General features: G+C 42.0%; 1 protein-coding gene across 1 annotated transcript; it reads left to right on the top strand.

Annotated features, from left to right (window-relative positions):
• Positions 1-1,921: 1,921 nt before the first annotated feature.
• Positions 1,922-16,022, top strand: LOC148216514 (vomeronasal type-2 receptor 26-like). Its single transcript, XM_088135836.1, has 4 exons — positions 1,922-2,212; positions 10,011-10,238; positions 13,164-13,290; positions 15,112-16,022. The coding sequence occupies exons 1-4, from the start codon at positions 1,922-1,924 to the stop codon at positions 16,020-16,022; spliced, it is 1,557 nt and encodes a 518-aa protein (XP_087991962.1).
• The last annotated feature ends 565 nt before the right edge of the window (positions 16,023-16,587 follow it).

The following is a 16,587-nucleotide window of genomic DNA, read 5'->3' as shown; positions in this document are numbered from 1 at the left end:
CTTCTCATTTGCTACAGTGCATACACTGTGCCTTCCTTCCTTCCTTCCTTCCTTCCTTCCTTCCTTCCTTCCTTCCTTCCTTCCTTCCTTCCTTCCTTCCTTCCTTCCTTCCTTCTTTGGTATTTAAATTTATTTTAAAGCAGTCCTTTATAAAAAAAAAAATTAAGTCAAGGAGGATAGAGAGCTCAATAGAATCAAGGATGTTGTCTTTGAGCATATAGTGAGTTAGGACTGTGACAAAGGAAGTGCTATCTGATTTAGAAGAGGATATTGCTGATTTGAATTGAATTCACCAAGGAAAGAGCATGCAGTATAAAATTCAGGGAAATCTTTTGGCTCCTGAATGATAAAGAAGTTGACAAAGTTCACCTTATGTGATGAATAGGAATCCAGAATCTAAAGCCAAAAGGATAATAAAACAGAGTATCAAAATCATTAATTCATTGTATATTTTTTTACTCCTATTAGTTTACTTTAAGAATTATACATTGAATAAAATATTGAACACAAGAATACTTTAAACTGTAAAAGGAAGAGGGTGTAATCTCAGGTTTTCTATCCATCACGTTCAGGTCAAAGAAGAGACCTGAGTTATTTAAGGAATGATTAGTTTAAAAAAAGTATAAAATGGAACTTATGGAAAAGCCATTTCAGCTATCCAAAAGAAATACATTTTGCTAGTAAGCAATTCTTTGAGGTTGAAATGTCTCTCTAAGTTTGCTGAAGTGAATTCAGTCCAACCTTATTCCACTTTTGGAATCTAACCCTTTTTTGGTACAATTGTTTTAATAAAAAGATAGAAAGATCCTCATTGCCACAGTTAATGATGTATAGATAATTATGGTGTGTCTTAGAATCCTGGAGAAACAGCATTCAATCGGGGATGTTGGGTGACCTTTCAAAAGCTTCATGGTCTGGATCAGACAACCTGCTTAACCAGGATAACTAAAAATCTAACCCTTGAATTTTCCCAAAATGTGAAACTTAATGTAATTTAAACTTCTCTGTGTGTGTGTCTTAGTCTTTCTGGAATCCTACTCCGTATGGTTCACAGTAATGAAAAACTCTGGGAATGTGTTAATTCACTGACCACCTCCTCAAGTTTGAATTTACCACCACTTGAATCCAGCCATTAGTCATCTCCTTGGTGATACCATAGGAAGAATTCCTATAATATCATGAGATCATGTTTGCACCCTTAGAAATGGTTGGTTTTGCAAAAGCTTGCTCTAAACAAATTGAAAGAGTATTCAGAAACTTCTCCACTTCCTTTTGGGAGTTTCTTTTAGTAGTTTCTTTTCTTTTCTTTTACTAGTTCTAATTTCTAATTTCGTTTACTATTCTCCTAACTGTGTTACTGTTGCTGTAAGGCTTCTTTTCCATGCTTTCTCACCCAAATCATAATTTACAGAAAATCTGAGTTAAGATCAGCTCTGATATTTTTGATAGGATGCCTTTGATCCTGACATCCCAAGCGTATCTCTTTTGTTTTGAGAAGAAGCTGTGATTGGGGACAATGGGACTATCCTTCTAATAGGAATGTCCAGAGTAATCAATCTTCCTGAAAAGTCCCATAAACAAATGATACAGAAATCTACTATTTTTCAATTGAGTCATGAGTGCTTGGCAAGACTGTCTGCGTTGCTATATAGTGAGAATGAACTTCTGGTAAGATCCAGCCTTCTTTCCCTTCATGAGATCAACAGGCTAGTTTGTACTTTTTTAGATTGATCCATTCCATCCTTCTTCCATTGATTTCATACGCTGCTTTCTGAAAGGTACAGGGTATACTGGCAAGACTGAAATAAAATTTATTATTAAAAAACACACTTAAAGGAAAACTATAGAAAATAGTGCATGCTTTTACCAACTGAAGATGAAAATCCAAACTGAAGATGGAAATCTACTGTTATGTTGCAGTATGACATCTATGGGCTTCTATCATATCTTGCCCTTTGTCCTTGCTGTCCATGAGATCAACCAGAGTCCGAGACTGCTACTCAACATCTCTCTGGGCTACAACATCTATGAGAACTTTTTCAATGCAAAGATGACCTACGAAGCCCTGACTGACTTGTTATCTACGGGGCAGGAGAATGTGCCGAACTACAGATGTGGAAGACAAAAGAACCTGCTGGCACTTCTTGAAGGGACAGATTTTGAACTCTTCAATCATATTTCTACCATGTTGGGCATCTACAAAATCCCACAGGTATGAAAGTAAAATGAATTGAATTCCATGCTGTAGATTCTTCACATTAGTACAGAAGACAACACATTAGTGTTTATCTCCAAGTAAAGCTCAGGTCAGCTGTGAGGCATTAAAAAACCTGAAATGATTTTCTTTCCATAAGGCATATCCATATTTCTTTTGTCTTCCTGGCACAGCGTGGTTTTTGAAACAATGCCTAGGCTCTGTGACTTTCCCTTTTCTGCCCCTGAAGAATCTCTCTCCAAGTAAGCAACCAGAGCACGTAGATGAATTTGTGCAGAATGATTGTCTCTCGGGGGAAAAAAGCTAACAATGTGTTTCTGCCCACTTTGGTAAATGAAAGTGTGAGTGGAGTATGTCACAAGTAAGATTAAAGTAAGTTGAAGACAGTGGAAATGGGGTACTTTGAAAATGTGTGTGATAAAATGAGAAGGAGAGCCAGGTTGGTGTAGTGGTTAAGACCTCAGGCTGGAACCTGGGAGACTGGGAGTTCCAGTCCCACCTTAGGCACAAAGCCAGCTGAGTGACCTTGGGCCAGTCTCTCTCTCTCAGCCCTAGGAAGGAGGCAATGGCAAACCACTTCTGAAATCTTGCCAGGAAAATTGCAGGGACTTGTCCAGGCAGTCGCCTGGTGTCAACACTGACTTGAAGGAACCAAAACAAAAAAAGAAATGGAAAGGTTATGGAAAATTTTGGATATAGTGAGATTTGATTTTAATAGGGGAAAGGAAGAACAGGAATAGGATCCTGGGACCTGACCCTAAGTGTGAGGACAATTGCTGAAGAAAGATCATGGTTGTGCATGCCAGTCTTTGACCAGGAGGTTGGAGGCAGCAGAAGATCAATTCAAATGATTGTTCTGTGAATATGCCAAGAGGAGGCAGAGATGTGACCCCTTCTTATGGTGGCAGGAGAAGACTAGGGACTAGTCCAGGCAGTTGCCAGGAATCAACACTGACTCAAAGGCACAACAAAGAGTGAGAGGAGAGAGGGGTTCAAGAACGTCTGAATGCTGAATGAGTGGGGGGTAAATTGAAAAGTGAATGAAAAATGCAGAAGAGGTAGGACTGGTAATTTAGAGCAAATCATAGAAACATGGAATCGTAAGGTTGGAAGAGGCCTTGTGGATCTTCCAGCTCACTTCTGTGCCCCGAAGAGGAATCATTAGATCATCCCAGACCAATGGTTGTCCAACGTTTGCTTGAAAACCTCCACTGATGCAGCTCCAGGAGACAGGCTGGTCCACCACTCGATAGCTCTCATAGTCAAGAAATTCCTCCTTTTTTCAAAGGTGGGTCTGAGGGTCAAGTTGCAAAACAAAAATATGAAAGAAGAGTGAATGAGTCAAGGAAGATGGAAGAAATTTTGGTTGGATGGAGCTGATGAGCTCACCAGAAAGAGAACTGTGGGTAGCAGGCATCATGTATGGGGGTCGTGGAAATAAGAGGCTTTGCAAGAATAGAAAGGCATGGAGAGGTTAAATGGCACATTGACACAGCTGCTTTAATATGCTTCTTACAGTCCATAAGACAGGAACTAGAGATCATGCCACAATGCCAGTTTTGTTGGGATCTTTACTGTATAGATTATTAAACAGGCTTATGTATTCCAGAAGTTGAAAAATGAAAATATAATGAATACCCAATCAAACAATTTATTAACTAATATTTGAAGCGAATAATATAAAGGCAATCAAATAATAAACAGTGGAAAATTGGAGCAGGAAGGAATATAGCACAAACAATATTTAAACCCAACATACAAAGCAATCAATTAAGCAATAATCTATGAGAATTAAACCATTGTTCAATTCAGTTAAAGACAAGATTTTCAGAGAGTAGTATTGCTATTTCCATGGGAGAAAAGCAGAAGGTTCAGAGACTAATATGGTTTATGCAATTGGAGAAAGTCATGTGTTGGGAGTATGCTGAATTCAGAGACAGAGGAGTAGAGAGTAAAGAGAAAGAAGGAAGTTTAAAGAAGTGCTTCACCTGAGACAGTGTTCACTAATAGGAGAAGGCAGACGGGGAAATATGGAGTCTTGCTCAACAGAGAAAACCAGAGAGAAACTTACATACACGTGCCCTAAAGTGAAGGACCTTTGGCACAGGTGCTACTTCAACTGGGAATGGAGAATCAAACCAAGGGAATGTTTCTGGGTTGAAAAGAGAAATTGAGAGAGAGAGGACAGCATTTTTCCTTTGAAGCTTATGCACAGAATCCAAGCCCTTGAAGGTCAGTTGAAGATCATACAGTCAGAAAGGAAGGATGATAGGAGTTCCTATCAGTGATTGCTTTTCCAGTGCTCCTTGACCTCTTGAAATCACCGTTCTTCTGGAGCTGGAGACTCAGAGCAGGTCAAAGGTGACTATTGGTATTCTGTTCCTTTGTCTGATTCTGGACCCAGATGATCAGGTGAAGCCGGCTGGTTCTTCCAGGGTATGAAACCCAACTCAGTATGGTTGCTTCTGGGACACAGAAAGACTCTGCTTCCAGTATCTAAGAGGATAAAGTACTTGAAGACTTCTATAAGGTCCAACAACTTCCTTGGGGCTGTACTGCAAATTAGAGGAACTTGGAAGGCTTCTGCCTGGTTCAGGGTTATACTGGCTGGGCTCAGGTTCAATCTGCAAGGGGGTCCAACTCCTGACTGTTCAAAGAGGTTTCCCTTGGGGACAAAAAAAAAAAAAAAAAAAGTTTGGCAAGTAAGAGGAAAAGGTCAAGGCTAGGCTAGTTGTCCCTTTCTGTAGTTCTTCTAAGTAACTTTTTTCAGCTATAGATGAAAATGCAGAAAGGAGAAGGGGAGAACATGAGGAAGTGTAAGCTTGAGCTCAAGGAAGCCAGTGGGGCAGGGGGCTTGCCCTACTAGTTTTATAAGAAATGTCTGCCTGTGGCAGAAGTGTTACTAGCTAGGGCAATCCTGCCCTGCAAAAACTGGGGGACAAACTAAAAAGGAAACAGATGATCCAAGACTATTTTCAGCCTCCTTTGTTGAACCAAGAACCTTCAAGGAAGACCAGATGAGTCAATGACAAGCAAGTCTATTGCTCCGTTGAGAGAAAGAGCAGACTAGGATCTGTTCCTTGCTCTGCAAACTTCCCTTAGGCAAAAATCCTTTTCCTACCACAATCTGCCCCCGTCAAAGATATGAAGGAAAGGGGAGAGTCTGCTCGATATTAATTTGGAGAGTTCATGCCTGAGTCCTTTTTAGTATCATTTTTCTTCCACATTGCTACTAGAATTGGTCTCATTGAAGGGGCAATTGAAGGCCCTCTGCTTTCTTCAGACTGGTTGTATTCCTAACTATAATGCCTGTCAGATTCCTTCTAGTGCCTAAGGCCATCCCTTTGGCTGAAAAACCTTGATCCAAATGGGGGATATAGTTTTGGGAGCAGACAAGCAAATCAGGTAACCGTCCCATCTACCAGTTCCTCTCACTATTCTGGGCTGTGGTTGAGGTTTAGGCAAGTTCTGATGGAGAGCTCGGTTTAGCCGTCTCTCAGAACCTGAATGGTGGGTCTGTGTGTTCCTGGTACATCAGGAGAGTTCTCTCTACCTACAGTATCAAGATGCTCCTGTCTGCCGTGGATCACTTGCAGGGTCTGATCTATGTGGGTGACCCATGGAGTGTGGAGGGCTCAGGTGGGCATCAGCTGGTGGCAGCAAAAGTGCCCCACTGCGTCACGCTCATCACCCATGCTTAGCTGCAAGGATAGGGTTTGACCAGAAGAACGTGCTGCGTGAGGATCGCCCATGAGGGTCACCCACAGATCAAGCCAGGGCTCCCTAGCCTCAAAGGGAGTGAACAGGAGAACAGGAGAGAACCTCAAGGGAGCCAGAAAATTTCATGCTGTGCATTGTTTTCTGGAAGCTTCACTCAGCAACACTGAAAGGCTTTTAGATTTAAGCATCTGAATTTAATTCATAAAAATGAGACAAACCACTCTGATCTTCTCTTTCTTATTAGATCAGTTATGGGGTTCTCAGCCACATTCCTGAGCAAAAGCATCATTTCCCTTTTTTCTACCGGTTGAGTCCAAAACATGAACCTCCTTACATGGCCATTGTCAAACTGCTCCTGCATTTCCGATGGACGTGGATCGGTCTCCTTGTTCTGGATAATGAAAGTGGAGAAAAGTTCAAAAGAAACTTGGCAGCTGCAGCTGTAAAAAACGGGATTTGCATTGTCTTCTCAGAAAGCATCTTAGCACTGAATATGGGTCAAGGTCTCACAGAGCTGAATATGGGGGGGAAATGGAAAAGGCTTTTAGATCTTAGCAAAAGTGAAGTAAAAATTACTGTTTATCAACTGGATTTTCAAGCCACACTAGCACTAATATCTATAATAGGAAGCATTGAAAAGATCTACAACTTCATTAAAGGAAAAGTGCAAATTGCAACAACTTTGTCAGACATAAGTGTAAGATTACTTTACAGCTGGATTGATTTCCCAGATAAGCACCTTTTCCTATCCTTCCTAACCCGGGACATTAAAAGGACACAATATTATGATTTTTATTCATATTTATCAACTATCAAGCAGTTTGGGGAGGCAGTATTTCAATGTTCCTACTCAAGTCCTGTTCTTTCAAAGAAAGTTTGGGAAAAATGCTCAGAAAAAGAGAACTGGGAAATCCCACCCCATAATATGGTTGAAAGAATCCTTTCTGAGGATGCCTCCAGTATATCCACAGCAATCCAGGCTGTGTCCTGGGTCCACAATGCTGCCCATTCTGCCCAACTAAGGAGGAGGAGGACACGGGTTGGAGACCATCAGATACCCCAGATGGTGCAGCCATGGCAGGTAGGACTTTTCTTTGAGTTTCCACTGATAGTTCCCATTCAATTACTTAGTTTTCACTTGAGGGTAAGCAGGGCTGCAGGAGTGGGTGTGAGATATTCCAAAGAGCAGTTGCTCAATTTATAGTTTTTGTTTTGGCCAGATGTGGAGTCTTGGAGGGAGGGAGGGGGACAGGGAGAGAGAGAGAGATTCCCTTGCTGAAACTTCCATCTAAACCGGTTTGGAATGCTGTAGTGACAGAGACACCTCTATAGTGACAAAGAGACCTTCCCCATTTGCAAATTAAATAAGCACCATGGTACTCCAAGTAATCCTCAGGTTCACCCTTGATCAGCTAGCCTGGTTTCCAGGAAATGAGTAAAGGCTTTGTATTCTGGATTAAAAATAGTTTTTTATTTATTTATTTACTTATCTATTTATTAAACCAATGTATATGGCTGCCCATCTCACCACAGGCGACTCTGGGCGGTGTACAACAAAGCTAAAAACAGTCAATAAATACATTAAACATATAAAAACCAAAGTAAAACAGAGAATAAAAGGATGTTAAAAATAAGGGAGCCACCTCACTAATTCCCCCATCCCCTGGTGTCCCCAGGCCTGCTGGCACAACCAAGTCTTAAGGGACCTCTGGAAACTCAACCAGTTTTCTTGGTAAAAAGATCTGACCATAGTAAGGAAGGACAAAATCAGTGTCCCTTCACAGCATCTTCTAGGGGCAATAAGAGGCCTATCCACATATCTTAAGAACACAAGAATATACAGTAAGCAGTGCCCTGCTGGCTCAGACACCTGGCCCAGTCTGTCCTCACAGTGGCCAACCAACTGCACAAGGAGACCCACTAGTCTCCCAACAGATGTCCTTCAGAGGTAGTCACGTTGCCTTCAGCGCTAATACCCATTGAGCCCCATCACTTCCATCAATTGGTCCAACCCTTTTTCGAAGCCAGCCAAGCTGGTGGCCAGCATCACATCTTGGGGTGGTGAATTCCAAGTCTGATTACATGTTGTGTGGGGAAAAAAAATCCTTTTGTCTGCCCTGACTCTTCCAAGATTGGGTGACCTCTGGTTCTAGCATTTTGGGAAGGGGAAAATAGGTTCTCCTTCTCCGCTCTATCCCACCATACACAATTTTGTATACCTTAATCATGCCGTTCTCATTTACCCCTTTCCGGATTAAAAAGCACTGAATGTTGCAACCTTTCCTCACAGAGAAGCTGCTCCAGCCCCGGGATCATCTTGGTTACGTCATCTGAGCCTTTTCTAGCTCTGCTAGATCCCTTTCGAGGTGGGGCAACCAGAACTGCACACAATATATCCAGAGGTGGTTGCACCACTGATTTATATGAAGTATTATAATATTGGCATCTCTATTTCCTTTTTTATATACATATAATTTTGTATGTAATGTTCCATATTATATATACTTTTATTAAAAGTTTTAAAAAGGAAGATAAAGACTAATACAAACTAAGAAAAAGTAAGAAAACAAAGAAAGAAATCAAAGAGAAGGCTAAAATTGCAAGAAAGAAGAAAAAGAAAAACAGAAATGATATAAAGAAGTGGCTTCCAATCTTCTTTACAGCAGTTATAAGCACAAATATAAATTCACCTCTTACTCCATGGTTACAACAGGTCTCTCTTCTTTCTATAATCTGTCCTGTCTAATCATCAAACATAAATCATAAGGTTATTTTTTTCTCTTCCACAAAAAGTCCATAAGAGGTTTCCAGTCAGGAATAAACGTGCATATTGTCTTTAATCAAAGAAGTCAATTTGGCTCTCTGAACTTGGGAATTCTGGGAGTTGAAGTCCACACATCTTAAAGTTGCCCAGTTTGAACAACACTGCACAAAACAATCAACAGCCGGGTTTGATCCCTTTTTAGACAGTAGGGAATGTATTGATTCCTGAAATCTGCTATAACAGCCCTATGTACACACACACAAGACATTTTTTAGAAATTAAAGCATAAAACAAGTCATAATACCTGATGCAATATCCCAGGGGAACACCCAAGTCTAATGTGATTCAGTTATCGCATGAACTTCCAGCCTTCTGTAATTTTCATTTTTGTTAAAATTATGTTGCTGACCTACAGCTTAGTAGGACGATAAAGTGATTACTTCAAGAAAGGATAAACCATATTGGAAAGAAAATCGAGCATTCTCTGGAGAGGCAGGAGAAATGCTTCCCTAAAATGCTGAATCTCTTTCCAAATAAAAGCAGCTGAGTTATTTAGACCAATCCCAAACTGTAATAATAGTACAGGTAGTCCTCACCTAATGGCCACAATTGGGACCGGAATCTTGATCGTTGAGCAAAGCAGTCATTAAGCGAGATGCCCACGTGACTGCTTTGCTCAACAGCCACAATCCAGGCACTCCCAGCTACAGTCGTTAAGCAAACTCCCAGGTCATTAAGTGGATGGAGTGAAAGAGCTGTCTGCTGAAGGATTGCAGCTCTACACAAAGCTGAAATCCTCCCGGCAGGCAGCCCTTTCACTCTCAAACGTTCCTAAAGCCCGCCAAAATGTTTGCCCTGCCCTCCGTGCACAGAGGGGAAGTTCTTTCTGGGGCTGGAGGAATGGAGCTCAAATCTTCAGGATCTGAGCTCCATTCCTGCACACCGCCAAGAGGTTTCCCTTCAACCCCCCTGCTTGCAACCTTCCCTGCATTGACGTTCTTGGGAAGCCAGCAGAGAAGTTTCCAATGGTGATCACATGATCGCAAGCTGCTTGGCAACCAGTTGTAAATGCAGGCCAGTTGCCAAGCACCTGATGTGCAGCCACATGACTGTGGAGGGGGCAGCACAACATTTTATGACATCCAGAAGTGATTTATGGGCCATAAAGGGCCCTTCCCACGGCTGTTGTAACTTTGAACCATCGTTAAACGAATGGTCATTAAGCGAGGACTACATGTACTAAAAACATGGAATAAGGGTTCAAACGGAAAACTGCAAAGTTACAAGCCTGATTTTCCTCTGTCTTCACAGCTTCATCGTTTTCTGAGAAACTTCCAGCTTTATAATATTTCCAAGGATGAAGTTTCTTTGGATGAAGATGGAGTTCCTGCTACTGACTTTGATATCATGCACTGGGCAGTATTTCCCAACAAGTCTGGTGCTGGGGTGAAAATTGGGAGTGTAGAAAGAGAGGCTGCCTCAGGTGTCAAGGTCTCCATCAATCAGAATGCCATCCGATGGCCAGCGTCATTTAACAAGGTAGACAATGCTTCTTGATTTTGGGTCTTCTTATTGATCTCTTCAGATGCAGAAAGGTCTGCTCAGAAAAAAATCCCATTGAACACAATTGGAATAGCCTCCAAGTAAGGGAACCTAAGCCCCATTTATTGATTAGATATCATGTTTCATTCAGTAGCATGCACCATGTCTAAGTGGTGGGATAGCTAAATGAAAAACTGAGGTTTGCTATGGCATCAATTCTCTTATTAAACCTGAATATGAAACCATAATTAATAACCAATCAAGCAGTGTACTAGCTAATACTTGAGACTGCTAATATAAAGTCAGTCAATAAGCAATTGGGGAATACAGTCCAAAAAAATTAAAGCTGACGTTCAAACCAGTAAAATGAGAAGAGTATTCATCTATGAGAATTTAGCACATTATTCGATTCAATCAGAGAAAGGCATAAAAGTCAGAGAGTGGCACAATTTTTTCAATAAGAGAAAAGCCAGAGGTTATGAGTGCAGCACACTGAATTGCCAGACAGAGAGACATCAGGTGGAGGGACGGGCCATGTGGGAAGCTGAAAAAAATCATTCCCTTGATATAGCGTTTGGCTATTAGAGAAGGCAGAGAGAGAAACACGGGGACTCTTGCTGTGACAAAGGAAGGCTGATTTTGGAGGCTTCTTGCCACAGCTAAAGGAGAGGCAAACTTATGGGATGTAGCATTCACACAAACATGTACTAAGGGGGAGCCCCTTTTGCAAGGATACTGCTTCACGTGGGAATGGAGAATAAAACAAGGGAATGTTTCTGGATAGACAAGAGAGATGGAGGGAGAAAGAGATCCCTTTCACTGGCAGCACATGAGCAGAGTCCTGGTTCTTGAAGGTCAGTGTTAGATGCGACTCCAACAGTCAGAGTGGAAGGCAGACGGGGCTCCCTGTCCGTAACTGCTATGCCAGCAGTGTTTGAATTTGCTTAGGGTGCTCCTTGGCTGCCTGAAACCCTGGTTCTCCTGGATGTGGAAACTCGGGTCAAAGGGTGAGTATTGGCATATTGCTCCTTTCTCTGATTCTGGACCAGCTGATCAAGTGCAGCTGGCTGACTGGCTGTTCCAGGTTGTGCAACCCAGTCGAGAAAGGCTGCTTCAGAAATGCAGGAAGTCTGTGCTTCCGAAGTCTAAGAGAACAAATCACTGGAGGGGGTTGGCGCAGGGTTTGTATGGCCCAGTAGCCTCACTGGGGTGGCACTGCAAATCTAGCTCCGTGGAAGATGTTGACAAGCCTCAGTCCCCTTGAGAGTAACACCGGCTGGACTCAAGTCGAGTCTGTGGCGAGCAGATCTGGCTGCCGAGAGCTCAAAGAAGTTTCTCTCTACAATGAACAGAAGGACTGGCAAGTGAGAGGAAGGTCTCGAGGGTGGCTGTCCCCCTCTGCATTTCTTCTGAATGAGCTCAGCGATGCATGGACATGAAAAGAGGAGAGGAGCTTATCAGTTTGACTGAAAAGGGGATCTGTTCTCTGCAACCCGTATTTTGGATCTCTTTTGGCCATAGCATTAAGTTTGTACAAACCTTGAATCAAATGTCGGGTCATATTTAGAGGTGAGGAGCAAGTCATGTAACAGCTGTGCCACTAATTTATTGTTAAAGAAGGCACAGGGCACAATGAAGTTGTGTAATGTTATGACCTACTTCACCTAGCAAGCAGGGAAGGATTTAGGAGGATCCCATTTAGGAGAGCCACAGATGGGTTTGGGTTTATCAGTTTTTCATCAAACAAAGGAAGGCTCCCTGTATCACAGCCTGGTCTTCCTGGATCCTTCAGAAATATTTTGGCTTTCAGAACTCTCTGTTCCTAGGAGGATTTAATGAACCATGGAAGACGCAAGGCCTTGGATGATGAATTGACTACTACTTCCACGTGTCCACACCCATTAGAGAAAAATCTCCAAGAGAGCACTAAGTCCGTGGGTTGAGGATATATGAGCGGTTATTAGAAGTAGGTGCCTTGACTCCTAATCTGGGACATCCACCCAGATAACATCAAGATTTGGGCAGACCCAATAACATTATTGATGGTGATGAAGAAGATGATGATGATGATGAAGAAGAAGAAGAAGATGTAGCTGGACGGAGCTGATTTTTAATTAATTGAAATGATTTATACAGTTGCCCATCTCATGGCAGTGACAGTGGGCAGCATGCAAGAGTTAAAATCAAACAGTACAATTCAACCCACAGTTCAGATATCAAAAAAGTATTTCTCAGCTGTCAATAGAACAAGGATCTCTCAACAAGTTTTGGTCCTTCTGACTGTGGGAATCCCAACATTTTTGTGGAACACGGTGGGATATCATGCTAACTGTAGCTTTGGGATGGCAATTCACGAGAACTTGAGCCTCCTTTGAGAATGGTCTAAGGAGTTAGGAGGCACGAATCTCACCTATAAGGAAATTAAGATTCAATGGATATATACTGGAAAAAGACAAGAGACCTGGAGACAAGTGTATGCTAGAAGCTCTCCTACCAACAGCCAAGAAAGGAACTAGCAATTTTCTGCAAATCATGACTGGGGCTACACTTCCCAAGTTATTACCACTGGCCATTCTAGCTGAACCTGATGGAACGTAAAGGTCATACCTCTGATGGATAGCATGCTGACTCTTCCCAAAATAGGGAAAACAGTTGAAGAAACCTGCCAAGGTAGAAATCATAGCTTATCTACGGACACAGAGAGGCTTCTTTGGTTTCAGTTTGCCATGGTGTGTGCACACAGACATTATGGTGTGGAAAAATGATTCATACTCAGCATAATGTAGGAACAGAAAGCATTCAACCAGGCATGATTAAGAGAAGCCATGGTTTAAGCCAGCGTGGGGACCCAGCTCAGAACACATCTCAGGTCCTAGAAGGAAAGCCCTCTAATCCATGTTTCCCTGGCTCCTCTTTGCTTAGACGGTGCCTTCTTCCAGATGTGCTGAAAGTTGTCACCCAGGATACGCCAAGCTCATGAGAAAGGGAGAACCGGTTTGCTGCTACGACTGTTCTCCGTGTCAAGAAGGAACAATCTCCAGACAGGAAGGTAGGGAGCTCTAAAGCAAAGAGGGAACTTGTGGAAGCAATCAGAATTCGTTCTTGCTCTTTGGGGCAGGGTTTGTTCAAGGTGCTTTCTTTCATGCTAATTGTACACCTAATTAATAGAATTAGGTACAATTACTTTCTCCTTAATTTCTCAAAGCAAGCGATTCCTTAAGCTGCCAACAGACCTTTCAAAGAGTTGGCACCAGCACGCAATTTTGCGCAGTGGTCTTGCTTTTAACATTACAATAATGAAAAAGAGTGAATGTCCTCTGTTCTTGTTAGGGTTCATGAAAGAAGACAAGTGTGGGATTTGGTCATCTCATTGGTCTTCAGCATTTAAACGAAGAGAGAAAATTTCTACTTAACTTCAGGACAAAAGAGAGTTGGAAGATGCTCCTTGGCATTCCACACCTCTTTCCAAGGACTTGCACAACCCCATTGCAGAAGAGTTGCGAAAGTGGGAAAGCTTCACATAAACGACACCTAGCCTACCTAGAAAGTCACTTTTGTTTCAGAGAATACCTATTCTGACTACTGATTTACCGTTTAAACAATGGCAGAAAGATATATCTAAATTTGTGTGGCAAGGCAAAAACTGTGAGTTAAATATAAGGTGTTGCAAAATGCTCAAAAAAGAGGAGGTTTAGATTTACCAGATTTGAAATTGTACTTTGCAGCTTGCTGCTTAGTCTGGATGCAAGAGTGGGTGATGCTGGGAAATTGAAAGTTACTGGTCTTGGAAGGGCATGATTTGAGAGTTGGGTGGCATGGCTATTTATGGTATGACAAAGTTAAGTTTAATGTAGAATTCAGAAATCATTTTATTAGATGTGCCATTTTGAGAATTTGGAATAGATAGGAATCTAGATTGTGTCTGAAAATGCCTTTATGGCTCTCACCATAGGAAGCATTTTACAGAAGAGAAATGGTAACTAAGCGAAATGGTTAACTTAGGGTGGCACACTAGGATTCTCCCAGGGAGAATTTAAAATAAAATCAAGAGAAGATTTGATATTAACAGGATATATGTGTCAATGGTTTTCACATGTACAATTAGTAGAAAGGTTTAAGGTGGATAAAAGGACTTTTGGTTCTGAACATGATAAAACTGAATTTGAAACTGAGTTATGTACTAATGATGAACACCTTATTGCTAAAATGTACAAACTTTTGTTGAGATTCGAAACAGGAGATGAACAAGTTCAAAACTATGATAAAATGGGCTAAAATGTTGGATGTAATATGCAAATGGAACAATGGGAAAATATGTGGATGAGAGGGCTGAATTTTACATTATTAAACTCTTAATTTATTTTAGAACTATATGTCAGGCCCAGCCCAAGAACAACAATGAAACCATCCAGTCGAGTACAGTTCCTAGATTTGCTTACACCTTATAGACAGAATCTTGCCGAAGTAAATCTATTCTACAGCAACTAGTGGATATACCCTGTGAGATTCTAGGGAGTGGCTATCCTGAACCTCTTTTTCTCTTCTCACGCTCCCCCTGCAGACTGTGTTGCCTCTTTCCTCCTCCACCCTCCTGGAGTGCACCCCCTCCTTCTTGATTGCCTTGATCACTCTCCTCCTTGTAGAGACATTCCATCACACCACGCAACTTAAGCCTTCACCAAGTACTGTAGAAAGGTGTTTTGGAATAAGGTCTCCACATGCTTTCACTATGCTTTCCCACCTCATCATCTCCAAAACATACTTTATACAGTATATGGTAGGAATACTTAATTTAAATTGCATTGTTTAAATGCTGTAGCTGCAGATAAAGATAGATGCTAATCAAAAAGGAACGGTTTGTGTTTTTCAGATGCAGCTCATTGCAACAAATGCCCAGATGACCAATATTCCAATAAGAAGCGAGATCAGTGTGTCCCCAAAATTATAAGCTTCTTGTCCTATCAGGAAATGTTGGGACTCATCCTGGCTTTCTTTGCTTTTGCTTTGTCCCTTGCCACTCTCTTTGTTCTGGGAATCTTCATTAAATACCGAGGAACTCCCATCGTCAAAGCCAACAACCGGGACCTCACCTACGTTCTCCTGGTCTCCCTCCTGCTTTCCTTCTTGACCTCCCTTCTATTCATTGGTCGCCCCAGGAAGGTGACCTGCCTTCTTCGACAAACCACCTTCAGTGTTGTTTTCTCAGTTGCTGTGTCTTCCTTGCTGGCCAAGACTGTCATGGTGGTGGTAGCATTTCTGGCCACAAAGCCAGGCAGCAGGATGAGGAAATGGCTGGGAAAGACTTTGGCCAACTCCATTGTCTTGTCCTGTTCTGGGATTCAGCTGGGCATCTGCCTGATATGGCTGGGAATCTCTCCCCCATTCGCTGACTCTGACCTGCATTCCCAAACAGGACACATTGTTCTGCAATGCAATGAAGGCTCAGTCACCATGTTCTACATTGCCCTCAGCTACATGGGCTTTCTGGCTGCCATCTGCTTCTTGGTGGCTTTCCTAGCCCGAAAGCTGCCAGGGACCTTCAATGAAGCCAAGTGGATCACCTTCAGCATGTTGGTTTTCTGCAGCGTTTGGGTCTCCTTTGTCCCCACCTACCTGAGTACCAAAGGGAAATACATGGTGGCTGTGCAGATCTTCTCCAGCCTGGCCTCCAGCCTGGGCTTACTGGGCTGCATATTCATCCCTAAATGCTACATCATTATCCTGAGACCTCACATGAACACCAAGGAACACCTAATGATGAAAATCAGTGAAGGATCATGATTTTAGATCCTATTTTTCTACAGCTGACTGGTGTTATAAAATAACAGGTCTTGGAAGTAATTTCCTTTTTAGATGTTCTAAACAATCTTTGTCCATCCATATCAATTCTGAATTACAGTGGCTGACTACAAGTAGTCCTCAGTTAATGACCACTTGTACAGCAACTGTTCATAGTTACGACGGTGCTGAACCATGTGCCCCATGTGCTCCATTTTTTGATGCTTGGTTTTGTCATTTTTTCTCAGTTTTTAACTAGTAAGTGGGGATATTATAAATCCTCCTCATCCTGTCCTGATGTGGATGAGGACTTCTTTAGGACTTCTTCTTCTTCCTAAATTCAAGTGATTAGCTCCAGGTGATGCCATAATTTGTAGCTGAATCATCAGAGGCACATGTGATATTTACTCCTTACATACGTTAGCTAGTCAAGGTCCAAGATACAGGGTTCTGTAAATACTTTACCAACAAGAAATGGCTGAAGACCAAGGGAAAAACAAAATCTGGAACATTGAGACCATAGGCAATGCCATGGGATGGGCCAGCTTCAGGAACTCTGGCAAGCATG

The sequence above is a fragment of the Python bivittatus genome, unplaced genomic scaffold (genome assembly GCF_059951505.1).
Source record: "Python bivittatus isolate LINGU-HERP-01145 unplaced genomic scaffold, Pbiv_v1 ctg000130_np1212, whole genome shotgun sequence".
In the NCBI taxonomy this organism is placed as follows: Eukaryota; Metazoa; Chordata; class Lepidosauria; order Squamata; family Pythonidae; genus Python; species Python bivittatus.
This window is presented reverse-complemented; position numbering and strand designations above follow the sequence as displayed.

Coding starts and splice junctions, on each gene's coding strand:
- LOC148216514 (XM_088135836.1), top strand. CDS start 1,922: ATGACATCTATGGGCTTCTATCATATCTTGCCCTTTGTCCTTGCTGTC. Junction 2,213..10,010: donor GCATCTACAAAATCCCACAG/GTATGAAAGTAA, acceptor CTGTCTTCACAG/CTTCATCGTTTTCTGAGAAA. Junction 13,291..15,111: donor AACAATCTCCAGACAGGAAG/GTAGGGAGCTCT, acceptor TGTGTTTTTCAG/ATGCAGCTCATTGCAACAAA.